The 26099-nt window shown below is 40.2% G+C and overlaps 3 protein-coding genes across 8 annotated transcripts in view; 2 read left to right on the top strand and 1 right to left on the bottom strand.

The window, feature by feature from the left end:
- Window positions 1-4362, top strand: part of DIP2B (disco interacting protein 2 homolog B) — a 68271-nt gene extending 63909 nt beyond the window's left edge. For all 3 annotated transcript variants that reach the window (XM_084303527.1, XM_084303526.1, XM_084303525.1), the window contains one exon: window positions 382-4362. In XM_084303527.1, coding sequence (XP_084159653.1) covers window positions 382-634 — 253 coding nt within the window. In that variant the 3' untranslated portion in view covers window positions 635-4362. The remainder of the gene's footprint in view (window positions 1-381) is intronic.
- A 2055-nt stretch (window positions 4363-6417) lies between these two features.
- Window positions 6418-20497, top strand: ATF1 (activating transcription factor 1). Of its 4 annotated transcripts, none has more exons than XM_084303779.1 (8): window positions 6418-6552; window positions 10796-10912; window positions 12711-12839; window positions 14592-14692; window positions 15723-15853; window positions 16660-16839; window positions 16942-17101; window positions 17509-20497. In XM_084303779.1, exons 2-8 carry the CDS (start codon window positions 10802-10804, stop codon window positions 17651-17653), a joined length of 957 nt encoding a protein of 318 aa, XP_084159905.1. In that variant the 5' UTR covers window positions 6418-6552; window positions 10796-10801; the 3' UTR covers window positions 17654-20497. The 4 variants fall into 4 exon arrangements, with proteins under 4 accessions (XP_084159905.1, XP_084159907.1, XP_084159906.1 ...); XM_084303780.1 differs by having other exon boundaries at window positions 6496-6552; window positions 10796-10868; XM_084303781.1 differs by lacking the exon at window positions 10796-10912 and having other exon boundaries at window positions 6423-6552.
- Window positions 20498-21550: 1053 nt separating this feature from the next.
- TMPRSS12 (transmembrane serine protease 12) lies at window positions 21551-25388 on the bottom strand (the record flags this gene model as incomplete). Its single annotated transcript, XM_084303645.1, has 5 exons — window positions 21551-21809; window positions 22837-22979; window positions 23763-24034; window positions 24656-24854; window positions 25301-25388. The coding sequence occupies 5 exons, from the start codon at window positions 25386-25388 to the stop codon at window positions 21573-21575; spliced, it is 939 nt and encodes a 312-aa protein (XP_084159771.1). The 3' UTR covers window positions 21551-21572.
- Window positions 25389-26099: the final 711 nt, after the last annotated feature.

Below are 26099 nucleotides of genomic sequence, written 5' to 3'. Positions count from 1 at the left end.
ACCATCAGCAAGTTGTGTGAGCTTCATATCCATCTATTTTCCCTTCCATAGATCAGAATAATATTGGGCTGACTCTTCTCACAAACCTTAATTCAAAATAGAAATTACTATTTCCTGCTTTGTGGTTTAAAGAACCATTCATACGTGAGCTAGTGAAAGGCAGCATTTAGTTCGTTTGTCAAACCTGGTAGTACTGAGATGTGCTTGAGCTGATCTTTCATACGTTGGGACTGGGTCTTGGAGTTAGGTTGTTTTGAAATACAACGTAAAGCCAGGTGGTAAACTTTGTCTTGGGATAAAAAATATATATAAAACTTTGGATCTTTGTGAAAATAACTGGATTTTCTGGTTTTGTTCTTTTTTTTTTCTTTCTAACTACAGTGCTGTGTTCACATGGACCAACTTGCTTGTGGTTGTTGTGGAGCTGTGTGGCTGTGAACAAGAAGCCCTGGATTTAGTCCCTCTAGTTACAAATGTGGTCCTGGAAGAACATTATCTAATTGTGGGAGTGGTGGTGGTAGTTGATCCTGGAGTTATTCCGATCAATTCCAGAGGAGAGAAACAACGAATGCATCTCCGTGACAGTTTTCTAGCGGATCAGTTAGACCCCATATATGTAGCTTATAACATGTAACGTGTATGGGGGAAGTGATGCTCAGAAACTTTGCAGGACCACCGAACGACAAAGGGTGGCTATAGAAATGAAGCTGGTGAAAATTACTAATACTTGATATAAAGTTTGAGATTGCTGCCATATTCCCTTCATCTCATCCTGTGGTATTAAGATCACATTAACTACCAGTGGACAAAAGGAAATGTGGTAGACAATGGAAAACATTTGTAACAGTTTACTGAAATATTAGCTTTATTAGAAAATGCAAAGTTGACAAGCGTGTGAACTGCAAAATTCCTAAGGCCTTTACTGTAGTGTTACTTTTTTCATCCGTTGTACATATTTGTATTTTTATCTAATACTGTTTTAGGATTCTCTAAGGGGAGGGTTTATTTAGTTAAGATAATAAACTATTACGAGGAGGGTCATCAGAGTTCAGCAATTCCCTACTATATAAAATGTACTTTGCATCTGTACTGTAGCTATTCATTCCATGGGATCACACAACTTATTTAAAATTGTGCCATGACCAAATCAATAACTTACGGAATCTAAGAGTTACTTATTCATATAGATATTTCTTGAATTAAAAAAAAAAAAAGCCTATATTTTAAATATGTAAATATTATTATACATAATTCACTTAGATAGAAAATTAACTTGGATAATGATGACAGCTGAAGGTAGACATTTTTAAGGACAAGTAACTTTTGTGGTCCTTAGCATAATTACATTTGGTTAGACAAATAATGTGAGATACACAAACCTTACACCAGTTTTCTTATTTTAGTACGTAGTCTTTTATTGCTGGCCAGAAGTGTGTCATAGCATGTAGAAATCTATGATTTGAAGGCACATCTCTATAAATGAGGCTGAAATATTTAAACAGTAACATGCAATCTGGCAGAAATCGCAGTGCTAAGTCCAAAATGCTTAACTGAAATGATGCAAAGTTACAGCCTCTGCCTCCACCCTCTGAAACCTCGTGTTTAAAGGAAAAAAAAAAATCCTATAGGTCAACACACAGTTAAATTCACTGTTTGTGCAATTCAGTCATTATTCCATTCAATTCCCTCTAGGTATAGCAAGAAGCATTGTAGATAGACTTTTTCTGTAAAATGGGAGACCCAGAGTTCTTCAAAACATTCCCTAGAAACAATTACGAATTTCTGGGTTTGGGGCTGAATGCAATTTTTCTTTTACAGGAGGAGGCACAAAAATGAAACGGAGTAATTCTGGTAAATGATTGTTAAATAACTTCATGAAAATGAATATTCCAAACTCCAAAATACTTGGTTTTCACATTAGTAACTGTAAAGAAGCAGAAGCCCTAGAGTAGTGGGAACAGGCTCTTGCTGTTAGTAAGTGATTGCACTCTGGGCTAATGGAGAGACAGTGTTTAAGTTTTGACTCATAATTACCTTTCTTTGTTGTAATCCTTAATAATCTTTTAAATTCCTATGGATGTTAAGAAAATATGACTTTGGAAGCAATGAGAGCTGATACCAGATAGCGCAGCAGGGTTTTTTTTGAGTCAAATATGGTATACAGTGTAAATAAACTTGTTATTAAAATGCTCCACATTACCTCATTCAAAATTTGTAGGCAGTTTTTAAAAGGTTTGTAGTATGAACTCTGAAGATCCTGTGGCAGTTGTCAGAGCAGAACACAGTGTATCTGTAAGCAAATCCCAGTTTTGTACTTGAAAAACTCCTGATGCATTCTGTTAGCTCTGACTGAGGTCAGGAGTGTTAAAATTTAGATGGGAAGTTCTGAATATTTTTGAAAAATATGTGGTGGAGAAATAGATTTAGAAACTGCAAGTTGTTATGGCAAGTCTCAATTTGAGTTCTTTGCAAAGGTTTCACTTTACAGGTGCATATTTTTGAATGACTTCTTTTTCCTGATCTGCCACTGTGACTAAGACAACATCACAGGTGAAATTGTCGTGGTATTGTGCTGCAGCATAGATGTGACAGGTTTTCTGTTATTGGTGTCTAGTTTCTTATTATGTGTGTCCTAAATTACCTGCACATGAAGTTTTTTGTATATCTAGTTTTAACAAATTGGCCACGAAGTAAGGAAGGTGACAAGTGTAACTGTGATTAATACAGTTGGTACTGCAACTACTTATTTAGGGTGCAGAACGCACTTAAGTTGTTACTCATTTTCAGCCACCAAAGTGGGAGAATTTCCTTGTTTTGTTATGCACCACTTTTTAATTTTTCTTGCACAGCAAAGTGACTAGCAGTACAGCCTTCACTTTGTTGTTGCACATTTCAGGAAAAAAAAAATAAAAAAAAAGATGGCCTTGACTTTTTCTTACCGAAATTAAAGCTTTATCTAAATTCTTTCAACAATTACCACATTTGTCCATCAAAAATGATTTTTTTTTTAAATTCTAAGATTGTATTTTATTTTTAGTTACCATTTTTTCAGAAATAAAAAGTGGATGTATTCATTTGATCAGACTTCCAGTATGTGGCAGACTGACTCTGAAATGGAATTTTTAAATGGCACACTTGATTTCCTCCCATTTTTTATACGGCTAGGTATCTGCTAGTTTCTTATGCTTAGCAAGTTTACTCATGCTGTTAATCTTTGCTTTGGTATATTACATTTCTCTGTTAGAGAACTAAATTTACAGTCCTGTCCTTAGAATGAGACAACATTCTATGTTTGATTGCCAGTAAGTGACATATAGAAGCTGGCCAGTTCTGATTTCATTGAATGCTTTTGTCTATGTTTGGCGCAGTGAAAAGCAGTGTATTGGAGAAGTAGTACTATGGAGCTGTGAATCTGGAAACCCTGATTTCTAACTCCAGCTCTGCTAATGACTTGCCACAAGGCCTTCAACAGGTCATTTCACTCCTTCAGTTTCTTCATCTGTAGATGAGGATATTATCTAATCCTTACAACATCCCTGTGAGGTAACTAACTGTACAGCACTAAGTGCTAAGTATTTTTCATTGCTAGCCTCTTTGAGGTCAGGGTCAGTTTGTTCTTCCAAACTGATAAATGATTATTTGGTTGTCTTGGAGGGCTGTCAAGAGATGTGACCATTTCACTTCAAAGTGCTTGCTTGGTGTCATTCCATATGAGAACAAAATGAAATATTAACTTCACAAAATTGGCAGGGCGACTGAAGGTTCTGATGTTGCATGTTCAGGTTCAGACTTGGGCTCTTCTCCATAACTGCTGAAACAAGTGTTGAGTCCCAAGAAGCAGATTCTCCATGCCCATTTGACTTGGCAGCTTATCTAGTTGCAGAGGACAAATTATTTCGTGTCGTTGTCCATCAGATTCCAAGCTAACAGCTGCAATGAAACTTAATCTAGGATTTTTTTTTTTTTTACCACTTGGAACTAAAATATTTTGTATGTCTTATTGTTTATGAATATTCCCTAAGCAAAGTATGTGGGTACAGGTAATTTCAAGTCCTGTTTTGTTAACATTTGCACTGCATTTCTGATTTAAATAAATGTAATTAAGATGTGTCGTACTAACTGTCTTTAAAAGGTTGTAAAAACGATAAATTTTAGCCCTAAATGCAATTTTCTTTAATTTCTGTCAACCTATTTACCATTGTCAAATTCAGACTACAGCATTATGTAATTATGTATAAAGTTTTTATTTATTTAAAATTAGATTAGATATACATTTTTAAATTTAACATCTGGCTGGACAGTGTTCCATTAACGCATTGATTGTGTTTCCTTTGTCTTGTGTTAATAAATATTGATGCCTGATTGTTTGCTTAGTTCTTTATCTGCTGCTTCCCTGAAGGATTTTGTAAGAAGCAAAACATTGGTTAGTATTTATCATGGTGAAAGGGAGAACCTGTAAGTATTTTTGCAAGAACATTTCATCAAATGTATATAGAAATGTATGAGACCTGAGCCCGTGAAGAGCTGAGCTCCCTGCACTTCACTTCCATGGCAGGACGTGGAGTTTTTTGTATCTGCAGTAGGAGGCTGTTACAGCTTTTGAAATTGGCGTTATAACCGAGATCACTCTTTGAGGAGGAACTAGATGCAATTTTGAGCATGGCCTACCTATATTTAATATTTTACTGTAGTATTAAATATTCCTTATTTAATTTCTGGTTAAGATTCAGGTTTGGTATGTATCATTTTAAACTGGATTCAGTGAGAGATTTATAGTCTCTTAAACTTCTGCAAATCCCAACAAGATTTGAGGTTTGTATTGATCTGATGGGACAAACTTTGGTGGCATTTGAGTTTTAACATTTGATAGTCTCTGATGTCAAAAACTAACCGTGGAGTTTTTATGAAGACTTATTTTAAATACTCATAGATACTAAGATATAGTTTAGTACCAGAGAGGATGTAATCAAGATTATAATCTAACACCAGCTACTGCCTCTGTATATTAATGGCTATATGTTTTTGGGTAAGAATATACGTAAACACATTATTTACTAAAATGATGAGTGGCAATTTTACCATGGTTTCTTCTGAGCACATTTCACTTTCATTAAATTTTACCTGTATTTTAAAATTACTTGATATTGGGAAAACCTCTTAATAAATAAATGGAAAGGGGGTGGGGGGGATACTTTGAATTGTTATATTAATCAAGGAAGTTGAAAAAGCCAATAAATCTTGCCTTTTTGTAAATACACATAGATTTGAGTGACCACACTTCTTGGGTGTTTGAAGATTGCTTTTTCAATTGTCACAACTCTGACTCAGGCACGTTCTGTGGTAACTTCATATACCGTGGCTTGTTTTCTTTGGCCTGGTATTTTCTCTGGGATAAACTCCACAGTTGCATCAGGATGCACTGTACCAAAGCAACCTAGAATAATTGATCAAACTGGTGTTAAGTTTTGCTTGACGGCCTTCCCCTGCAACTCAAGAGAGGGGTAAGGACATTGCTGGTCCCACACCCACTCGGTTCATATGATCGGGTAAGACTTACAGATGTTGCAGTCCTTGGCAACCCTCTCTGATAATGAGCTTATTTACAGCTGCCTTCATGTTCCAGTAAAGCTTTAATCAAAACCCTTTTTAAATATTTACAGCTTGTGCTAGAACAACTGTTATGAAATGTTAAAATCACGGGAAAGACTACTGGTGGTGACGACTGAGTTTACGTTTCCTTTACAAAAATCGCTAAATTTCCCTACTGTGCTGCAAAAAGTGATCTTTGTGAGCAGAGTCTGTTCCCCAATGGACTTTAGTGCTGCTTTTACAATTCTTGAGGAAAAAGTCACCGTAGCCCACCCTGGGGGGGTACAAGAAGGGTATACCAAAACACTCCCTGCACCCTTTCTGCTTGACCTTTGTTTAGTGTAAAGCAATTAATGTGCCATGCCTGAAATTCCTAAATCCCTTTGCAGGAATAGTTTGTTTTTACAAAAAAAAATAAAATAAAATAGAAATTATAGAATTTGTGTTTCAGCTTCCATGCACTGTCTTTGTATGTTGTGCTTATTATGCTTGTGCACTCCTGCGCTTTATTTCGGATTTCTACACGAATTTCTGTGGCGAATAAACGAGGGGGGGAAGGAGCCTTTCCCTGAGGCGGGCCCTGACCAGGAAGCGCCGAGCCGCGGCCTGCTCGGACCTCCGCCGCCTTCCCGCTCTCGGGCCGGCAGCGCCGCTCTACCTCCTCCTCTCTATGGTTCCCCGTGCTCGGGAAGGGGAGGCGGGCCCTAGAGCGGCCGCTCTAGCCCCCGCCTCCGGGGCTCTCCGCTGGGAGAACTCTATGGTGGGGATTTCTAGGCGGAGGCCTCCGCGGGGACTCTATGGTCGCAGCCCGCCCACCCGCCCCGTCCCGCGCGGCCCCGCCGCGGTTGCGATGCCGCCGGCGCCGCTTCCCTGAGGCGGAGACGGGCGCGGCGGCGGCGGCGGCGGCCGCTCCGGTTCTCCCCACGCTCGGCCACCACCGGCGGGGCCTGGCGGGCCTCTGAGGTAAGAACGGGCCCGCGGGAGGCCGCCCCCGGGCCTAGGCCAGGCCGCGCCGCTCCCCTCAGCGGGCCCGGCGGGCGCTGAGGGGGCGCCCGGGGGGGCTCGGCCGGGGGGAGCTCGGCCCCTGAGGGGGCGTCCGGGTGTGCTCGGGCCCTCCTCGGCCCTTCCTCGGCCCCTTCTCGCCCTGCTCGGCGCCTTCTCGGTCCCTGCTCGGCCCCTTCTCGCCCTGCTCCCCGCTCGCCCCCGTTCGGCTCCGTTTCGCCCTAAGAGCGGCGGTGGTCGCGGTTCCTCGGGGCTCGCTGACAGAAATTTTGGTCGTCCGCTGGTCACCTCAAAGATATTTTTTTATTTCAATTATTTTTATTTATTTATTTATTTATTTATTTTATTTCTTCCCCTTTCGTTTGCACCTTGCTGAGCCCGCTCCTCCAGGCAGTGGTGTCGCGTTGGTCCTGGGTGAAAATCGTTTCGTAACCGTGTGTCGCTGCTGTTTGCCTCCCAGAAACGCGAGGATCCCGCACGCCAACATCACCTCTGCGGTTTCAGTCCGCGGGGTTTTATTCCTCCAGCTCCCTGTCAGTGCTCGCTCAGCTTCGTGTTGCTGTAGAAGGCAGGAGCAGGGAGGGTGAGTGGAAGAAAACACATATGGAAAGTACTCCGCAAGTTTCACGGAGTATTTTTCTGCATGTGGGTAGTCTGGGATCCAAAGCTCCAAGTGGGGACGTTGACTCAGGTCTCCTCGCTGGCTTTCTGGCATGGGATGCGCTGTCATTTGCTTCTGTCCTGGAAAAAATGGAGTTCTGTCAGGCTTCTGGATGAAAAAAACTTTCCCAGAGTGTCTCAGTTGCAGAATAAAGTAAAAAAAAAAAAAAACAACATTGTAATTGTTATGAGATACATCAGTATTTGATTGTCGATAGTTAGTATTTGAGAACAAATTTCTGTGTCCACTCTTCTTTGATCTCTGAATTTATAAAGTCTTTAAAAATAATCACTTACCTTTGAAAATATTTAAATACTGAAATATAAAATGGGCCCCTCATCTGTTGGATTTAAAAGAGGCAAACCAGAATTGGGTTTCTTTCTTCAGAGATCTCGCACGAGAGCTCGTGTCTCTTTGCCTGAACGCACAGCGTGTGTCTTCCATTATTTTCTTCTTTGCCCCTAGACTGTGCTTTGAAGCTTCATCTGATTGTAGCCATGTAATGAGCATTTAACTAGAGACAATCGCCTCTCAGATAATTGTATTGTAAACAGACAAAACCCAAATAATAAGGGTAAGAAATCAGTGTGCTTACAGCTGGGACACTGAAACAGGGAGTGACTTAAAATCTTCTGAGGATAGTTACTGTACAGGCTGCGGCGTGTCTGTAAGTGGACCTTCTCTAACATTTTTGAGTATTTTTTATCAGAATTAGTGAAAGTTATAGATTTTGTTGTTGTTGTTGTTTATGTATTTGTTCTTTTTTGGTTGATGCTCCTTGCAGCCACGTTTGGCATTTGTAGCGGTTCCTGAGTGGTGGCTCAACCTGGGGAGCGTGCTGCTAGGCGGGTGCATGAGAGCTTAAAGGTGGCCACTATGAAATGCAACGTTCCCATTCCTGTTTGAAGGGAAGATGTGTTTGGGGTGAAACTCACATTTAAGGTGCAGTGAGTTTGTTTGGCTGCGCGAGTCAATTCTCTGAAGTTTAAAAGTCTTGAACGCGCTCTTCATAGCGCAGCTGTTGCAGAATGATTTTCCATTTAAATTAAAACATTTCAGAGATGCAGCTGTGCTGAGGTGGTGTGTTTGTTCTGAAAAACATCTGCCTTACCTGTCCTGTTATAAAAAATGGCTGTCCTTCAGATCAGAGTGGTGTTTTCTGACTGATAACACATCAGGTGTTTCTTTGAGTTCCCTCACGGTGGTGCTCCTCGTGGCAGAACTCTTCCTTCAGCCCAAAACCACGCAGCTGCTTTCAGTGCGTGCTGTTGTTGGAAATAGTTTTGGCTGTGGTGGAAAAAGGTGAAACCCTCATCTGTCTACCACCTTGGGTCCTTCACCTCTAAGCTGAAAACTTGCAGGCTGAGGTTTGTCACGGGACCTGTCTTTCTGAAGGCTGGTAGATGGTAATCTCCGTTTCAGGTGCTTACAGGCGGCCGTTCCAAAAGAAATGTCACGTTTTCTCCAGCAGGAGAGGTTGTTTTCATGGGCTAGGGGCGTGTAGGACTTGTTGGGTGAGAGCCGTGCCAGGCCAAATAGCGTTTTGCTCCTTCTGGGTGCAAGGCACAATAATAATAATCCCCTTTTATGGTCCTTATTTTGCTCAAATAATCTAGCTGGATGGATAAGACAACTGCTGGATGGATGTTGAGTGAAATTCTGCAGAGAGCAAGCAGAGGGGAAGTAAAGTTGAAAAAAACGCCTTTATCATGGGAAATATTTGATCTTTTTTCCTGTAAGTAGGACTTCACACCTCAGAGAGAGACAGATCAGCAAAGAGCGTTGTGCTTTCTCCCCGTTTTGTTTGTTTTGAGTGGTTTTAGATCTATCAGTTTCATTGTTTCTTGCAGGCAATTTTGCTGCTGTTGTGAGTCTGACGTGGGGCAAGAAGGCAGAGAAAAACAGTAAAAGGGAGGGGAAAGCAGAGAATGTGGTTTAGCACTACCGAAATGAATTGGGTATTGCTGTAGCACTGGAAATTTATTTTAATTTTCGCTGTTGACTGGATTTCAGTTTGACAGTGCCCTGTTTACTTGTAACATTTGATACATGCCCCATTTGCATAGGTATAAGGCAGAGGTTTTCCTTTATAAACCCCCAAACCCGCAGTAGCAGGTATGAGACCTGCCTCCCTTACACATCCATGTGTTAAATTCCGTTTGCTCCTTATTGCTTTGAGATGTTTGAATTGCTCCGGATCTCCATTTTCTCTCTGTTTAAAAAAAAATAAAAAAAAAAAGCCCAAACAGCCTCCAAGGCCTTCCAGCGGGCGCTGCAGGCGGCTGAAAAGCGCACGTTGGGGCCGCCCGGCTTCCTCCACAGCGGCGCCCAGCGCCCCGCATCCTGCTCCTGCAGAGGCAGCCGGGATAATTCGGAGGAGCTGGAGCTTTCCGGGGGCTGGGAGCTCCCGTGGGTTCCTGAAACACAGCCGTCCTTTCGCTGCCTCAGCTTAGATGGCGGGTGAGTGGCTTCACGTTGGCAGAAAGAAGCCCCCTGGGAAGCTGGCTCGGTGGCGGATGGCTGTGCCGTGCAGGTCGCGTGTCACCAGGAGCTCCTCGCTTTTTTTTCTCCCCACAAAGCCCGGTTTTAGTACCGAATTGGAGGAGTTCTGCGCGGGGACTCCTCAGATGAGTAAGGGTTGCAGGAAGAGGATCCTGGGCTTGGTGCGCGCTGACTTTTTACCCTCTAAGTATACGTCAAGCTGCAAGAGCTGTGGTTTATCTCAGTAGGGAAAAATCAATGAGTCACATTTCCACAGAAAGAAATGTAATTTCCAGTCTCATAGCAACTGTCCTTTCAACAGTTTTAAACCTTCTGTGACAAAATGTTTAACACTCACCGATCATCTTCTAATGCTCTAGGCTGGTCCACCCACTCACCCCACCTAAAAGCATGCATTTTTACATCACCAAATCCCCCAATATTGGGGGGGGGGATTGCTGTCAAGTCGCCTTGAGCAGTTAAATATAAAATCTTAGAGAGGAGAGAGGTGTTAGCAGCTTTATTGTGAAGAGGTGAAGTTACTTCTGCAGGGTTTATAATTCAGATCCGTGTTCTTTATGCTTTGATTTTGGATCCCCGATTTGTTTTTGTGTCCCCTCAGATGTTTCAGTACAGGTTCGGTGGCAGCTCAGGTGAAATACGTAAAATAATTTCCCCTTGTGGCAGGGAATTCGTTAATAAAAATGCTTCGTTTGGGTTTTTTGTTCTCCATCTCGCGATGTGGCTTGTTTCTGCTGAAACCCAGGAGATACAGGAGATTTATCGACAGTAAACTCCGGCGCGGTGTAGCTTTGGGCCAGGGCCAGCAGTCGGCAAAGCCGCAGGCGCTGCCGGGCTCAGAGGACTCGTGTCCCCGTGGGTCGCGCCGCTCTGAACCCAGAGGGCTGGGGAGGTGGCAAGCTAACGAAGCTAATTAAAACCGTGCCAATAAGGCTCAAAGCAGGAGGCCCAGAGACTCGACGAAACGTCCGTGGGAGCCGGGCACCTGTCTCTGGATTGCATTTGTCCTGAAGTGAATTTAACTGGTTGCTTTTCTCGCAGCTGATTATGGAAGAGGTGCACAAGAGCAGCAGTAACAGCTCCGTGACGCCTTCACAAACAGCAGCCGTACAAGGTACAACACTACAGGCAGCTCAGCTCTCTCATATTGCTCAACAGGTAAAGCCTGGGCCAAATCTCAGCAAACATTTGAGGTAGTTAAGAGCCACAGTTTTGTGCACTCCGAGCTATACTCATCCCTGAATTGTAGAAACACGCGGAGAAGAAAAAAAAAAAACAAACAGAGGTTGAGGAAAAAAAGCAGTTTGTTGATGGATGGCACAGTTAATACAATGGCGTGTATTCAAAATTGCAGAATTAATGCTAGTAAAATGCAAAAATGCAGCCCCCCATTTCTCTTGGGTTGTGTGTCCCCTGACACCATCATCAGCCTGACCTAGAGGAGCTGCTCAGTAATGAATCGAGGGCCTGGTGTTCTTTTTTTTTTTTCCAGAAGAAGCATTTACAGCTCTTTTTGTAGCACTGGCAATTCTGGGTGCTCAGCACCATGGAAACACTTGGATTTTAGCCCAACCTGAATATATTTAATGTGATAAAGCCTATGAAGTTGGAAATTTGACATAGTTTCCAGGAGGTAACATCACTTTCAGAGCTTTTAACCTGAATTCCTCATGATTCAAATTTCTGTATCTGAAAAGAGCATCTTTTTCTAGGTAAATCTGCTCCTGTAGCCATGCAGCAGTCCTACGAAACATTTTGCAGCTTGTCCACTGCTTACCCTATGGAGGTGCTTTAGATTTTGCTGCAAAATGTAGATAACGACATGAGGTAAAGACAGGCATCCTGTTGTCTGTTTACAGGCTGTTTATCTGATCTGGTTTTACATATGGTTGCCACTGGAACTTAGTATTATGTGAGAAAAATAGAACTAAATAAAAAATTATCCGTGTGAGTTTTAATGATCCCTTCATCTTTTCATGTATTCCAGAGTAATAAAGCTAGTGAAGAAATTTGGTGAGGAAACTGGTTATTTGCTTATGCGTCTACATGTATAACTTTAATCGATTTTAAGTGCAAAGGCTTGTGCAAAATCCACATAAAAACACAAATCTGCTAGAATATAATTCTATTTTACATTATTTTATACAGGGGCTGCGGTAGTAACTATTAAGCCTAGATTTCCACTACAACATTAATTTAAATTGATAGTTGCAAAACGTGAGAGAGTAAAATGTTAAAGAGATATCATCACTTTTACGTGGAAAAATCTGCTCTTTGTTCTTCTTCCTTGGCCAGAGCTTCTATACCTTGCCTCCTTTATTTTCTTTCTGCTCTGGTATCTTTCCTACAGCCTGTATGCCTCGGACTTGCTAAGTAGATGGGTCAGCTTTTGCTGTCCTTAGCTCTTGTGATTTCTTCTCTTTGAAGTCGCTGAACAATAGCTTCATAATGGTTGCTTAAAAAAATCCAGGAACACCAACTATGTACGTTAATCGTGCTGCTACCCTCTGAGTCCAAGACGCTCTTAAAATGGAATCTAAACTTAAAAAAGATAAACTGCCACAAGTGTGTGCCTTTATCAGTAAGCGTTGATGGAGTTATATGGAAGCAGTCACGCTCAGTTAGGCTCGGGGTTGCGGTTCTGAAGAAGTCTGCTCCGTTGTGGTTCATTTTGAGCTGCGTGTATTTAAGCTGCGGCACTGTAATCATTTGCACATAATGCTATATGCTTGATTTTCTCCCTAACCTGAGGCAAGTAAGTAACTGTTTCAGCCTTTTCATATGCAGATACGTATCTGAAAAATGTGCATCTTTAAAGGATAACTTCTGTGACTTAATTGGACTTAAAAGCAGCTTCTGCTAATGCATGTTCTCCACTAGTTTTCCTACATGTAGATACATGTTCTGAACGCTGTAGAACGTGTGCTTTTGTTCATGATCCTTTGATCTTTTGTAGATGTCTCTGAGAGGTCCTGCTCCTCTGACAGTTGTTCAGCTTCCTGGAGAGCAAGTCCAGGTCCAGGGAGTCATTCAGACAGCCCAGTCCTCTTCTGTAATCCACTCACCCCAGGTGCAAACAGTGCAGGTAACTACAGAATGTCTGTTAAACAACCAAGAATCCTGTTCTGTGTGCATGAAAAGACTTGTAAAGGCTTGTCTGACTCAGCCAGGTCTGCCACAGCGCAGCCTTTCTGGCCCTCCTGTAAGAGGCAGTAAGCACTTCCAGTGAAGGTGTTGTGGGGACACGTCATTCTTAATGAATATTTAGGCTAGAAATTATTTGTAGCACTAAAGTTGCCCCTGGAGTTGAAATGAAACTTTATGACACTGCCTCCCGTGATAAAAAACAAAACAACTCCCCCCCGAGCTGGTGCTGCTGACAGGCATGCACCCAGTGAGTGTTAACAACCAAACAGGAGAGCACAGAGTAACTCTGTGAAGGAAAGGGTAGGCCTGAGTGGTTGTGGATGGGCTGGTTGTTGTTCACCTCATGTATGCTGTGGCTCCATTTCTGTGGTACCTAAGCATTCCAGCATTCTGCTTGTGTCTCTTACTCACTTGCCATATGATTTTTTCACAAGCCACTTCAGAGGGGTGCCTCAGGGAGTTTACAGGCGAGGCTGCTGCTACTTCATTCAGCTCTTGGCTGCAGAGAGCCCTCTGGGCAGCATGACACTGAAGTTAGATTGTGAAATAACTGTCAAGTGACTGGAAGAACTGTGTTAAAACACATCAATTTGTCACCGATCCTTTGTATTGTGCTTATCTATTCACATGACATTAAATTAATAATAAAAAAGCAAACCTATAATGACTGCATTTTCAGCTGTCATTGTTCCTATCACATCAGATCAGGGAAAAGAAAACACACTTTGCTTTGCTGAAAACAGTTCAGCATCTACTCTACTAGGTTGTCTCGAGTCTCCTTCCTATCATGCTCTGGTTGCAGGGTCCCCACAGAATATATTCTCGCATTTTTCTTAGCAATTTGTGAACGTTGTGGCCTTGTTGCTCAGAGGGAGGAAAAAGTAATCCACGAGCAACTTTTTAAAATGTTGATGATAGGTTGTTCTTTTTGTCTCTGTAGCAGCAGTTAAATAAGAAATGCTTTTCCCAGAGCTGTGTGAATTCTTGTTGAGTTTCTGTTGCTGGCACACAGATAAGTACAAATAAATGTTTTGTTAGTTTGTATTTAATGAGGAGTTTCAGGGAAAAAATGAACACCTGCCAACTGGATGAGAACACAGTGGAATAAGGAGAAAATTGTAGATAATACTTTGTGTATCTAATCCCTGATATGCTGCTGCCTTAAATATTATTTTCATTTGACTCCTATTCTGACCAATAAAATACATTGCTTGTCTGTCTACATAAAGCATTTGAAGCATTTTATATGTCTGTCTTCGTACATAAATGGCGTTCCTGCTGCCATTACCACAGCCTCCTTAGACAAATGTAAATGGGGGAGTGGCTCACCTTTTCAGACCGCATCAGCTCATAAGATTTTTATGAAAATACTAAAGGATTCAATTTTTGTTATAGTATATATTTTAGGAGAATCTCTGGAGTTTTTATAGGGAGTTAATAGGTTTGCATCTTTTGGCTTCTAAAGTGAGTATGTTCTGTTTCATTATGACCTTACTGCTGTATTTGGGAATTGCTAGAAATATTAGATAGATGGAATTCTAGATTCAATGCTTTTATTTTTTCCTGTATGTAATTAGCTGCATTTATGTGGTTTTCATGCTGCTTTAGCTCACATGAAATTAAAATGTGTAATCTGTTCTGGGTATTTTCCTGTAGTGTACATGATAACCACATGGAAAGTGTTTTTTAGGTATCTTCTTTGTCTGAGAGTGAAGATTCTCAGGACTCATCAGATAGCATAGGCTCTTCACAGAAAGCTCGGGGTATCTTAGCACGTCGTCCATCTTACCGGTAAGTGCTGTATGTATATATTTTGTACTGTTATTTGAAACCAAAATAGCACCTTTTTTTGACAGCTTCATATAGTCCATCAAGCTCTAAGTTGTTCTCCTCTTGAAACATGCATTGGATCTGTTAGCCATGTTAGCTATCATTTGCCCCAGGGAAGCCTCTACTTAACCAACTGGAGATCAACTTCAAGATGATGTGGTATAGGGAAAATTATTTGTCAGCAGCAGTTTTATTCAGTTATGTCATTTTGCTGAAATGAGGAGTACAGTCAAATACTACAATCTAGCATTTGAAGTAACACGTGTTAGACAGTCCATGAATTTACCTGATGCTATTACCAGTGACAGAACAAAAGGTCTAACTTTTAAACTTTTCCAAAGTAAGCTACTCCTTTCTAGTTTATTCTGGCTCTAGACAGAGCAAATGGGGTTTAATTGGATATACAAAGCCTGTTCCTGAGAGAATCAGTAAAATCTCTTAATAGGCCAGTTATAATCCCTGGAAAATGTTTATGATGGAAACTCTGATGCAGGTTTTACTGAAATGAAATGATGCAGTGGCAGTACTAGAGAAACTTCAGTATGAAGTGTTTTTAGGCCACGTTTTTTTTCTGGAGATTGCTGAAATCCACTGTAAATGGTTCAGATTTTCATTACAGGTTTACCAGTCCAAACATTGAAGACTTTTAGAGGATAATGATTGGAAATCTGGAATTTGCACTAACTTGCACATACAAATATAAGTTATTATGAAACAGTAGCTGACTTGAACTGCTCTTAGCTGATAAAATGATCCAAATAGTTAAATAAAAACCTAGAGTTTATAAACTACAGAAATGTAATTACAGAAAGAGTTAGACAGTAACCTCATACAGAATTTTGTTAATTCCTAAAACTGTTTTATATCAAAATGCTGGTGTTCATTTGTGTACTACAAAATAGGGATAGTAGTTTGCAATTGTTACTGCTGTAATTCATAATTTTTGCTTAGTACTGCAGCTGATAAGCTCTTTTTTTTTTTATTTTAATAGAAAAATTTTGAAAGATCTTTCTTCTGAAGATACACGGGATAGAAAAGGAGATGAGGAAAGTCCCGGTGTCTCTACTGTTACGTCTATGTCTGTTCCCACACCTATCTACCAGACGAGCACTGGACAGTACAGTAAGTTGTACAAAATATGGGGACATATTGTTACTAAACTTGCCTCAAAATACAGGCTTTTTGTTTATTTGTTTGTTATATATTTGAGAGTAAGGTGAAACTCAACAAGTTTGGTTGTTTATCTTATAAAGTTAGTACTCTTACTGCATGTAACTAGACTGGTGTCTAAAGACTCCAGATTAACTTTGTGCTTCATTGTCTTAATTTTTGCATACTGAGACAAGACATTCAAAGGATGTTGTAGCGAAACACATAGCAGTCTTCTAGTGTTAGATTTAGTCCAAATGTGAGGTCGGTAAAAATACCGTTTTATATACCCAAAGGCTCTTCACAGGCTGCAGGTGAATGCCTGCTGCAGCACCTGGAGCACCTGCTCTTCCGCCTTGTTCTCTGACCTTGGTGTTTGTGCTGCTGTTCCTCATTTTTTTTTTTTTCCTTTTCCCCTTCTGCCTTTGCAAAGGCATTTTTGCCTTTTCTTAAATAAGATTCCCCAGAGGAGCTACCAGCTCTGCTGTTGGGCTCAGCTGTGGCTAACGGTTTGTCCATTGTGAAGCTGGCATGAGCAGCTCCCCATCAACCAACAGCTTGCCACTTACACCCCGTACATTTAGTAAGAACAGCAACAAGATCTGGTAGTTAAAGGTGAGAGAAGAAAAAAGCCTTTCAAAACTGGGAATATTTTTCAGCAGCAGGTTGAGATACAGATTTGCCAATTGAAAGAGATGTACGCCCTACAGATTTACCTTTATCTGTATTTTTTAATTTACAACTACAAATATTTTCATGCATGTTCCTTTTTCTTTAAGTTGCCATTGCTGCAAATGGATTACAGCTGGCCAGCCCCGGTACAGATGGTGTGCAAGGTCTGCAGACGTTAACAATGACAAATGCTGGTGGTAGTCAGCCTGGGACAACAATACTGCAGTATGCACAAACATCAGATGGCCAACAGATACTTGTACCCAGCAACCAGGTGGTAGTGCAGAGTGAGTATGCCTTCTGGAAATGGTTAGAAATACTGATCTGTAACGCGAATGCATTTTTCTAACATTGCTACATTTTGACTTCTCACAATGTTACCGCAACAGCTGCATCGGGAGACATGCAGACGTACCAGATCCGCACCACACCAACGACCACGTCCCTTCCTCAGACTGTGGTTATGACATCTCCTGTCACTCTCACGTCACAGACAAGTAAGACGGACGATCCGCAGTTGAAACGAGAAATAAGGCTGATGAAGAACAGGTATGTAAGTGCACTTGGGCTGCTTTGACTTGTTAGCTTCATGTGCTGAAATACATCTTCAAAGGACAAATTATCAGTCTTGCAAGCTGGTGTTGCTGATTGTGCCATTGGTATGGTATGCTGCATCCAGTGACTAAAAACAATGGAAATTTTTGTTCGAAACATGCTGCATGTTCTGTCCTACACAATTTGGAGAACGCTATTTTCTCCACTGCAGATTGGTTACCATGCATGCTACCAAATACTGCTAAATTTCCTGCTCTCCACCTAAATTTGTGTAGACTTTACTTTTTGTTCCTGCTTGCAGTGCCAATTCTCTCCTCTTGTATCGGTCAGTACCGTAACATTTGTAAAACAGAGAAATCTCTGATATAAAATAAACAATTATTTCTGTTGGTTTGTTCCAGAGAAGCTGCTCGAGAATGCCGTAGAAAGAAGAAAGAGTATGTTAAATGTCTGGAAAATCGAGTTGCGGTCCTGGAAAACCAGAACAAGACTCTAATTGAAGAGCTAAAAACTTTGAAAGATCTTTACTGTCATAAAAGTGTGTAAGAAAAGAAGGTAAAACTTTTGTGGACTGTAAATTTCAGAGGAGAATTTTTTTTTATACTGAATTTTTTAAACTAGATGAAAGGTCAAAAATGAAACTTTTCTACCTAGATTTCACAACTTAAAGACTATATAGATTTTATTTACAACAAGTTGGTGACAAAGTACAAAAAGGAAACAAGAAAACCTCACCAAAATTCCTGCTGGCACAACTGGAAACTTTATAAAGTCGAGATTGCATCTACAATAAAGGACATTCATGTTTTACCAGGCAGGTGATTAGAATTTCTTTGAAAACTTCTGCAAATACCTCTTGTAATGGGGGCAATATTTGGTAACAATTAAAATGTGGATGAAATGGAATCCTTGCCATAGTTAACATTATTAGTAACATTTATAACCAGTATATGTTTTGATTTCTTACTCTTTTTCAATCCTTACTTTTCCTTTCAGTTACTTGTATGTAAATATTTTTATTTTAACCTGTAAGTTGTTATTTACAGGTGCAGATGATAAAAAAGCTAATACTTTGCTAGAGGTATAAATTATGTTTACTCTTTTTCAGCTGACAGTTTAAAAGTTTTTTGTTTTGTTTTGTTTTTCCAATGTTTGCTGTGTTTATCAAATTTGGAAAGGATCTGCAGAAAGCAGTGAGAGGCCTAGTCCTGAAAATGTCTGAGGCACATTAAGTAAGGTGCTGACTTAAGAGAATTCAACACATCCAATTATTATAAAGTACAGTTTTGTAGAATGAGTAATGGTGAACAAAAGTTTCTGGAGAATGATTTTACAATAGTTCGTTCTTAGTTGCTGGGCATGATAAACATCTATAGTTGAAAAATAAATCGTGTGCTGATTATATATACAATGAAACATGCACTGCTTATTCTGTCTGGAGATTCTACTGTGCTTTGGAACATTTAAACCAAATAGAAGAACGATAAAAGAAAAAAATTGAAGATATATACCAAAGGGTTTAATGGGGTTCTAATATGTGGTTTGTATGCTGAAAGTAGTGCAAAATTTCCAGACTAATTTTGTAAGGTAAGCGATATTTTGCAAAGTAATGGTATCTTTGTAAGAAAATACTCTATTGAAAACAGGTAGATGGTTGGTATATTTTGTAGCTAAATTGTGATCTTTACAAATTCTGAAATTGAGTTTATATACGTATTTTGACAGTTTATATATTTCATTTTAGTAAACAAATGAAATATTTTGTGAACCAGATTTTCAAGCATATATTTTTATGGATAGTACAAAGTCAAATGAGATCCTCTTTGGTGTAGGAGATATTTGAATTAATTTTGTATGTCTGTAGGCAACTTACAAAAAATGGATCTTAACAAGTATTGGGAAAAAAGAGATCAGGGCTTCCCCCCACCCCGGTTGATGATATCTGCATATTAGATCTGATTGCTCAGAGATTCTAGTTTTTATCATTTCGATTTGTTTCAGGTGAAAGTTAAATGTTTGACATGATCGGGACTCTTTTGGGTGTGGAACCTCCATTTGTGGAGGTGTTCAAAAGCCCTCTGGGACATGGTCCTGGGCATCCGGCTCTAGGTGACCCTGCTTGAGCAGGGGGGGTTGGACCAGATGACCTCCAGAGGTCCCTTCCAACCTCAGCCATTCTGTGATCCTGTGATTCTGTGAAATAGAAAAATGTGTATGCAGTGCTTATTGCATGAATAATAAATACACTATTTCCATAGTTAGGATTGAATCCTGCTTCCAGTTATGTCAGCGGGAATTGCACTATGGACTATGCTATTAAAAAGGTGTTAGAGCTATGTGTGTGTGTTGTGCTAGCTCAGATCTGAATGAAATTAAAAGATGTACTCACTCCCTAGATGTGTACTGCTTATCATATGGTCAGTCAGTATTTTTTATTTTACTCATTTTTGAATTAATGGGCTTCTTAGCAAGCAGAGCTCTTTGCAAATGGTATGAGAAAGACTGCATTCCACAATCACATTGTTAGTAGGCTATTTTTTTTTTTTCCTAAAGTTTATAAATATAACATTGTTACGGACATCATCCACAATACGTTTCCTTTAGGCCAAACTGGAGTATATATTTGTGTTCTCAATCACGTCAAAAAAAAAAAAAGCTTTTGTTTCACATCAAAAATAACGAGCAAGGTTGAGAAAGTCCTTCCATTAGTAAACTGCTCTGAAAGAGGTGCTCAGTGCCTCCTCCTCTCTGTCAGTGGAATTTCAGGAAAAATGAACACCATGGGATGTGCTTAGCACCTCAGAAAATTGGACTTTTTTGCTGTCTGCCATCAGGTGTGTGTACGCTATTTGGCATATGTTTAAGAGGGTTTGACCTACAGTACTGAAACTAATTTGATAACTCCTCTGTATGGTATTTTGATCCTCACTGTGTGCTGTTGTTCCTTTACCTTCTTTTGTAATACAGAATAATAATAAAAAAAGCTATCAAGTGTTAAGACTGTATAAAATATGGTGGCCAATTCTTTCTGTATTCAGCAAGTGAAACAACTATGTAGTGCTGCCAGACATAACGTTAGTAAATTTTTATCCTCTTAAAATAGTGTTTGGGAAGAGCAGCTTATTTTTCATCATGGAAATACTAAACAGTAACATGGGTTTGCTCTTTAAGTCATCACTTATCATGAAGTGCTTATTTTGGACTTACTTCAAAATCTAGATGGTAAGAGAATAAAATCTATATCCTGAGAGTAAGAGGTGTAGTACCAAGTACTGTTCTGCTGATTATTTCCAAACGAAAGTACATGCTTTATATGAATTGTAAATATTTGTCAAAACAATTAGATGGTTGCAGATTTTGACCTTGGTAAATAAAGTCGCCAAAATCTAATGCTGATGTTCCTTATTTATTGATCAATTTATTTTTAATTAACATACGACTGCAGTAGTTCTGACCAAATCCCTATGTTGTGTAGTACCAGCTCTTTACCGTGACCAAAAATAAAGTATTTGGTCTACGGAATGGCATCGAGAGATTTTTCTCCCTGATGTATCCTTCCAGCAGCCAAACTACTACATCACTAAAAATAAGTAATGGAGAATATCTTTTTATGTTTCTGCTTTTTTTTTTTTTTTCTTGTTAAGGCTCTGTTAAGAGCATTGTGTTCTGCTAATATTCACCCAGCAGAGGGAGTATCTCTGCCATCTACAACATCATAGCAGTAGTATTAAGTAACACCCGAGCTTCTGAAAGCTAGAAATAGGGTAAGAACAAATGTTTTCAGTAAGTAACATTTCAATATTAATTTCCATTATTAGGGTCAAGGCTGCTATCATTCCCTCTACTTGTCAGCATGGATATTAAAGACAGAAGACAGAAAAGATGATAATAAAATTGCAAACTTTTAGGACACTACTTGGAAGTACTGGTAAACATTTTTAATTAGCTAGATTTCATGCTTATAGCCTAAAACTATTATGTTACTTTGTCTTCATACATGTCTATCAAAGTAGTTTTTAACAAGAAAAAAAAAACTTGATGAGATCACATAGTGTAAGAATGCTAAGATCTTGCAATTCAAAGCAACAATACACATGTAATATGCTTCATACCTCAAAAACGATGGGGGATATCACAGTTTGAAACCTTACATTCCTAGAAAATCCTAATGAACGTATATATTAACTATTGCATGTGCTTTGCTTTAGTTCCTACATTTACAAGAAAGAATACACCTGCAAAGTGTGCTTTTAAGGTTTTGTACACATGCAGATTGGATAAAAACATGCCTTCTTTAAAAAAATACATATATATATATATATATATATGTATGTATATATATATATATATGTATTTTTGCTCAGAGCTATATTCCAAAACGTGAGTTAGCTCCTCTTCGCCAAGTTTTAACAGGCAGACCAAACCTGTACTATGATGATGCGGTGGTTTGTAGACTTTACAAAGTCTACACGAACACTATACATCTGATAGTCAGAAAAATCATAAGCGTAATGCTCACAGGATTCCCAGCCTTGCCATTCAGGAGAATTTGAGAGCTTATCCACCTTCTGTAGTGAGGTACACGGACGTAGACCCCAGGGTATTTTGGTCGGCCACAGCCAAATCCAAAGCTAGTAACCCCTAGTAGATAGAATTTGTTGTCACCAGGGTGATAGCATACTAAAGGTCCACCGCTGTCTCCCTATAAATAAATAATACAAAAGACTAGCGACATACATTCCTTCCAGAAACCAATGTAGAAATGTTAGTGATGTATCCACTTTTTAAAATTACGTTTTAAAAATCTGCCAAGTTACCTAGACAGTAATAAAGACAGTAATATATGGATAGTAGTACACAGGCCAATTAAAATAAAGATCCGTGATACTGAGGGACACTACCTTGACTAAAAAAACATGTCTATATTGGTTTCACTGTCTACGTAAAGTTCTGTGGATTTTTTTTTTTGTTGTTCTTTGTTGTTATTTGTTTCTTAATTCTTTTTTTTTTTTTTGGTACCTTTTTCATTCTAAGGCTTGTCTCCATAAACTTTCTTACATGTCGGTTGTTACCAGAATGTATTGTCTGCACAGTGTAGTACTGCAATTACCAAGAAACATAGTAATGAATACACAACGTTGAATTTTTGCCAAATTACTTGCCTAGAGGAGAAGTGCTGAGGAAAGCAGGAAGTGTATCAGACTAATGATACACTTATGAATATACTTATTTAATTATAAATGTCTCCATATCACAGCTGATGCCCCAACTTTAGCATCCTGGGGCTTTTGACCTGAGAATTGTCTTTTCTGAGAAAGAGATGCTGATTGCTCAGCATTTAAATAAAAATCTCACCACTGAACCATGTCACTTTTCAGTATTGGTATTGTCTTTCAACAGCATAAAACCAAGCAAGATGTATGTGTACTTCGCACACACTGCATGTGTACAGTGATAACATACGTACTGCATTTGCGTTCTTTGTCCTTTCAGTTCTGTTAACTTGTTCTTTTCTTTTGTTGATTAACACTGAAGTCTTTGTGTATTTTTCAGCAATGGGTGTTCCTTTTTGAATCACCTCTCTGTCTATTTCTGATGCTTCTTTTCCCATTTGATGTATCTTTCCTTTAGTATTTGTGCCATTTTAATGAATTATGCTACAAATGCATTGCGATACCCCGGAGACTCTGGCTTAGTGGTGGCACATTGGGCATGGTGTTGATTCTTACCTGACAGCTATCAATGCCTCCTGATGGAGAGCCAGCACAAATCATGTTGTTGTTAATCATGCCTCCATATGCATCAGAATTGTTACACGCACTATAAGGAATGATTTCCACTTGTGCTTCTTGTAATACAGATGGAGTTTTACCTTTAATGCAAGACAGCATATAGAAAGTCAAACATTTATGCTGTTGTGCATAGTCATTCTTACTGTGACATCTTTTTCCTGTTTTTTTACCTTAAACGTGCTCCTGTACATGCTCCAACACGTGCTAATCTAGAGATTGTGCCTGTTTCTAATGGATTTAAACTTAAGTGGGCTGAGTGTTTGCTGACTTGGATTTGATGTAATTTTTGCAATTCTTATTCTGAAGAAGCATAGATGATAACAGTACTGCTCATTAGCCTTGCTCAAAATGCCAGAGGTGACTTACTAAATAAGCTTATATCATCCTCGGCTGTCCTTGAAATTTCCATTCAAGATGCACGCCGCCAACTGACACCGTATGAAGTCTGTGCTTATAGAGATTAAAGATAATTTGAGGGAGAGCAGCCACACCTAAAATATGTTGGGACTCCTAAGCTGATAATGCACTATAAATATTTTCAATAAAAAACAGTTATTCGTGCAGACAACATTGAGTAACTACTGTGAGTCTGAAAGTTGGGATAGTTTGTTTTCCTTTTTGCATATTATCCATGAAAGAAAGGCTAAATATTTATGCCTTTGATGACATCTCTGTAGTTCTAATCTGCTTTCAACGTAAAAAACACTGAAAGCAGATAGTCGATTGCAGAAGTATTTAATGACTTTGTGTGATGAGACTATAACCTGAATGGATTCAGTTCTCTCTCAGTGAATTGGAGGGACTGAAACCTAATGGGAGTCATGCAGCTAATAACTGGTTCAACAAAACAAGCAAACTTTTACCTTTTTCTGCTATACGTCCCCAACCACTTATAAAGCACTCTGTTTCCTGGCCAATATACAGGTAAAGGTGTGCAGAAGGTAAGCAGATAGGCTGAATGTAGTAACTGTAGCGTACAGCAGAATTAAGCTGAAATAATGCAATATCATTTTCAAATGTTTCTCTGTCGAATTCTGGGTGCACAATTATGCTTCTAATACTTCTTTTTGCTGCATGTTTGCCATGTTTCCAAAGGTTATGTGTGCCCAACACAGCTCTCCAAAAATATGGGTCCCTAAGAAAGAACGCAATCAATATGAACTTGCAGGAACTAGCGTGCAGATTTTGCAACTATTTTAAAGACTACAGAAAAGAAAACAGTGATCAAATAGCTGAAATACAGAACTGCTGTAAGTACAATTAAAAAGCCTCTTTTGAAGAGTTTTATGACTCCATTGTCAAAGAAAGGTAAAGTGCCAATTTTGTTGGTTCTGTTAAACAAAAAAAAAATAGAAGCAGTATCAAAACTAATGAATTGTAATGTTTCTAATTTAAGTATTGCAGGGTTTTTGTTTGGTTGGTTGTTTTTTTTTTTTGTTGTTGTTGTTTTTCAGTGAGATTTACTTGTTTAAAATGCTCTATTAAGCAGAAAGATTGGAAACTCCTGGGGGGGAAAAGAAAAAATAAGTTCCCTAACGAAAATGTCACCTAGATCAAAACCAACTGGCCCTTTAGCAAAAACAAAGGCTGTTCTGGACCAAGCCAGAAGTGCATTTCAGAGTCTCTGTACTGGTTTTGTACTGGGGGAGCTCAGCATTCCTGTGTCCCACTGATTTACATTCTGTTTGAAATTAACAAAGGTGATGCTATGCTTTCCTCATACTTAATAAAACCATCTACTGGCATGAATACCTACTTCCGTCCTGTAGTGCAGTGGCCAGCAGTAACCACTGAATTCTCACTAACTAAAGTTCCACCGCATATATGTGCAAATTTTGCACCAACGTGGTGAATCTGGAGGCTGACTGACCACGGCCATGCTCCAACCTCGGCGTCATGTCCACCTACAATCCGGGATCCTGAGGTCTTATCTATGAGCGGCCGCTCCCCACAGTCTACAAAACAGAACAAAGTTGGTTATAAGGCTCACACTGAAAAACAGAGCTTTTGGTGAGCTAGCCACGAGTGTTTTTTTGTATCTACAGTGTTACTTGCTGTGACTTTTAATGTTTCCTGCTAGAGCTCTGATTCTTGAGAGAAAATGTGGATATTTCCTTAGACCCTGTGAAAGGTATTTTATTTGGTTACAGGCATATTTCTTGCATTTGTGTTTGTGCACATCAATGTAAGTGGGTTCCAGTCGCTGCAGCTTTGTGAATTCATCACATTTATGGATAGATGATGTTTTTCTGTGTGGAGCTGTGGGAAGAAGCCACGCAGTAATGGGACACTACCGCCTCCCCCCCCCCCCCCCCCATGCCCTCTCAGGTACTTAAACCACCCACCTCAGCCATCTCAACACCCACCACACTGACCCAGCACCCAGGCATACCACCAGTACCGTCCCAGGGGATCTGCAGGGCCACCACAGTGGGCACAGTGCCCACCAGCAGCAGGAGCAGCGAGGCGGTGGCCAACCTCTGCCTCATTCTCAGTCAAGGGCACAAAATGGCGGTGGGGCCCGGTGTGCGTTAGAGCTGCCAACGGCCGCCACCGGCTCTGAGGCAGCAACACCTCCCACCTGGGCTGTGGTGCACTGGGGACACCGTAAAGAAACTTCCCAAGCACAAAACGTTAATTATGACTCTTTTAATGCTGGTGAATGCTGTTAGAACCAAGTGTGGGGGCAGGTAGGCAGCCAAGTGAGTGAGAGGCTTTGTGTGTTACATGGGGAGGCAGCTTCCTCCTCCCTCTCAGCACTCTGCCCCTGGTGAATAAATAACTTGCAGCTGAGCAAAGTTTATGTGTTAGAGGTTGCCTCTCCCTGCTGGTTTCGTAAGGCTGGAGAGCAAACAGCTGTGAACAGCCCAGGGAAAGGAGAGCGGGTGCCAGGAGTGCCCTCAGCATGGCAGCCTGCACCGGTTTGGGGTGTTCTACGCCTGCCCTGTCCTCGTGGCAAAATGTGCTTGGGAATACCTGAAGGAACTGCTTGCCAGAGAGACATGGGCAGAAGTTCCCTCAAGTAAGGAGTTAATATATTTATTTTGTCTGCCAAACTCTTGTGTTCTGTTGCCTTGCCACCTTTGGTTCGAAGTGGCCCCAGGCAGGTCTGGAAGCAATGTGGAGGTGCCTCGTGTGCTGCTGGGGCTGCCCCACAGCCAGTAAGGCACTGTGCGAAGCTTTTGTGTACACCCAGCACA

This window comes from Netta rufina, assembly GCF_964035555.1.
Source record: "Netta rufina genome assembly, chromosome: 30".
In the NCBI taxonomy this organism is placed as follows: domain Eukaryota; kingdom Metazoa; phylum Chordata; class Aves; order Anseriformes; family Anatidae; genus Netta; species Netta rufina.
This window is presented reverse-complemented; position numbering and strand designations above follow the sequence as displayed.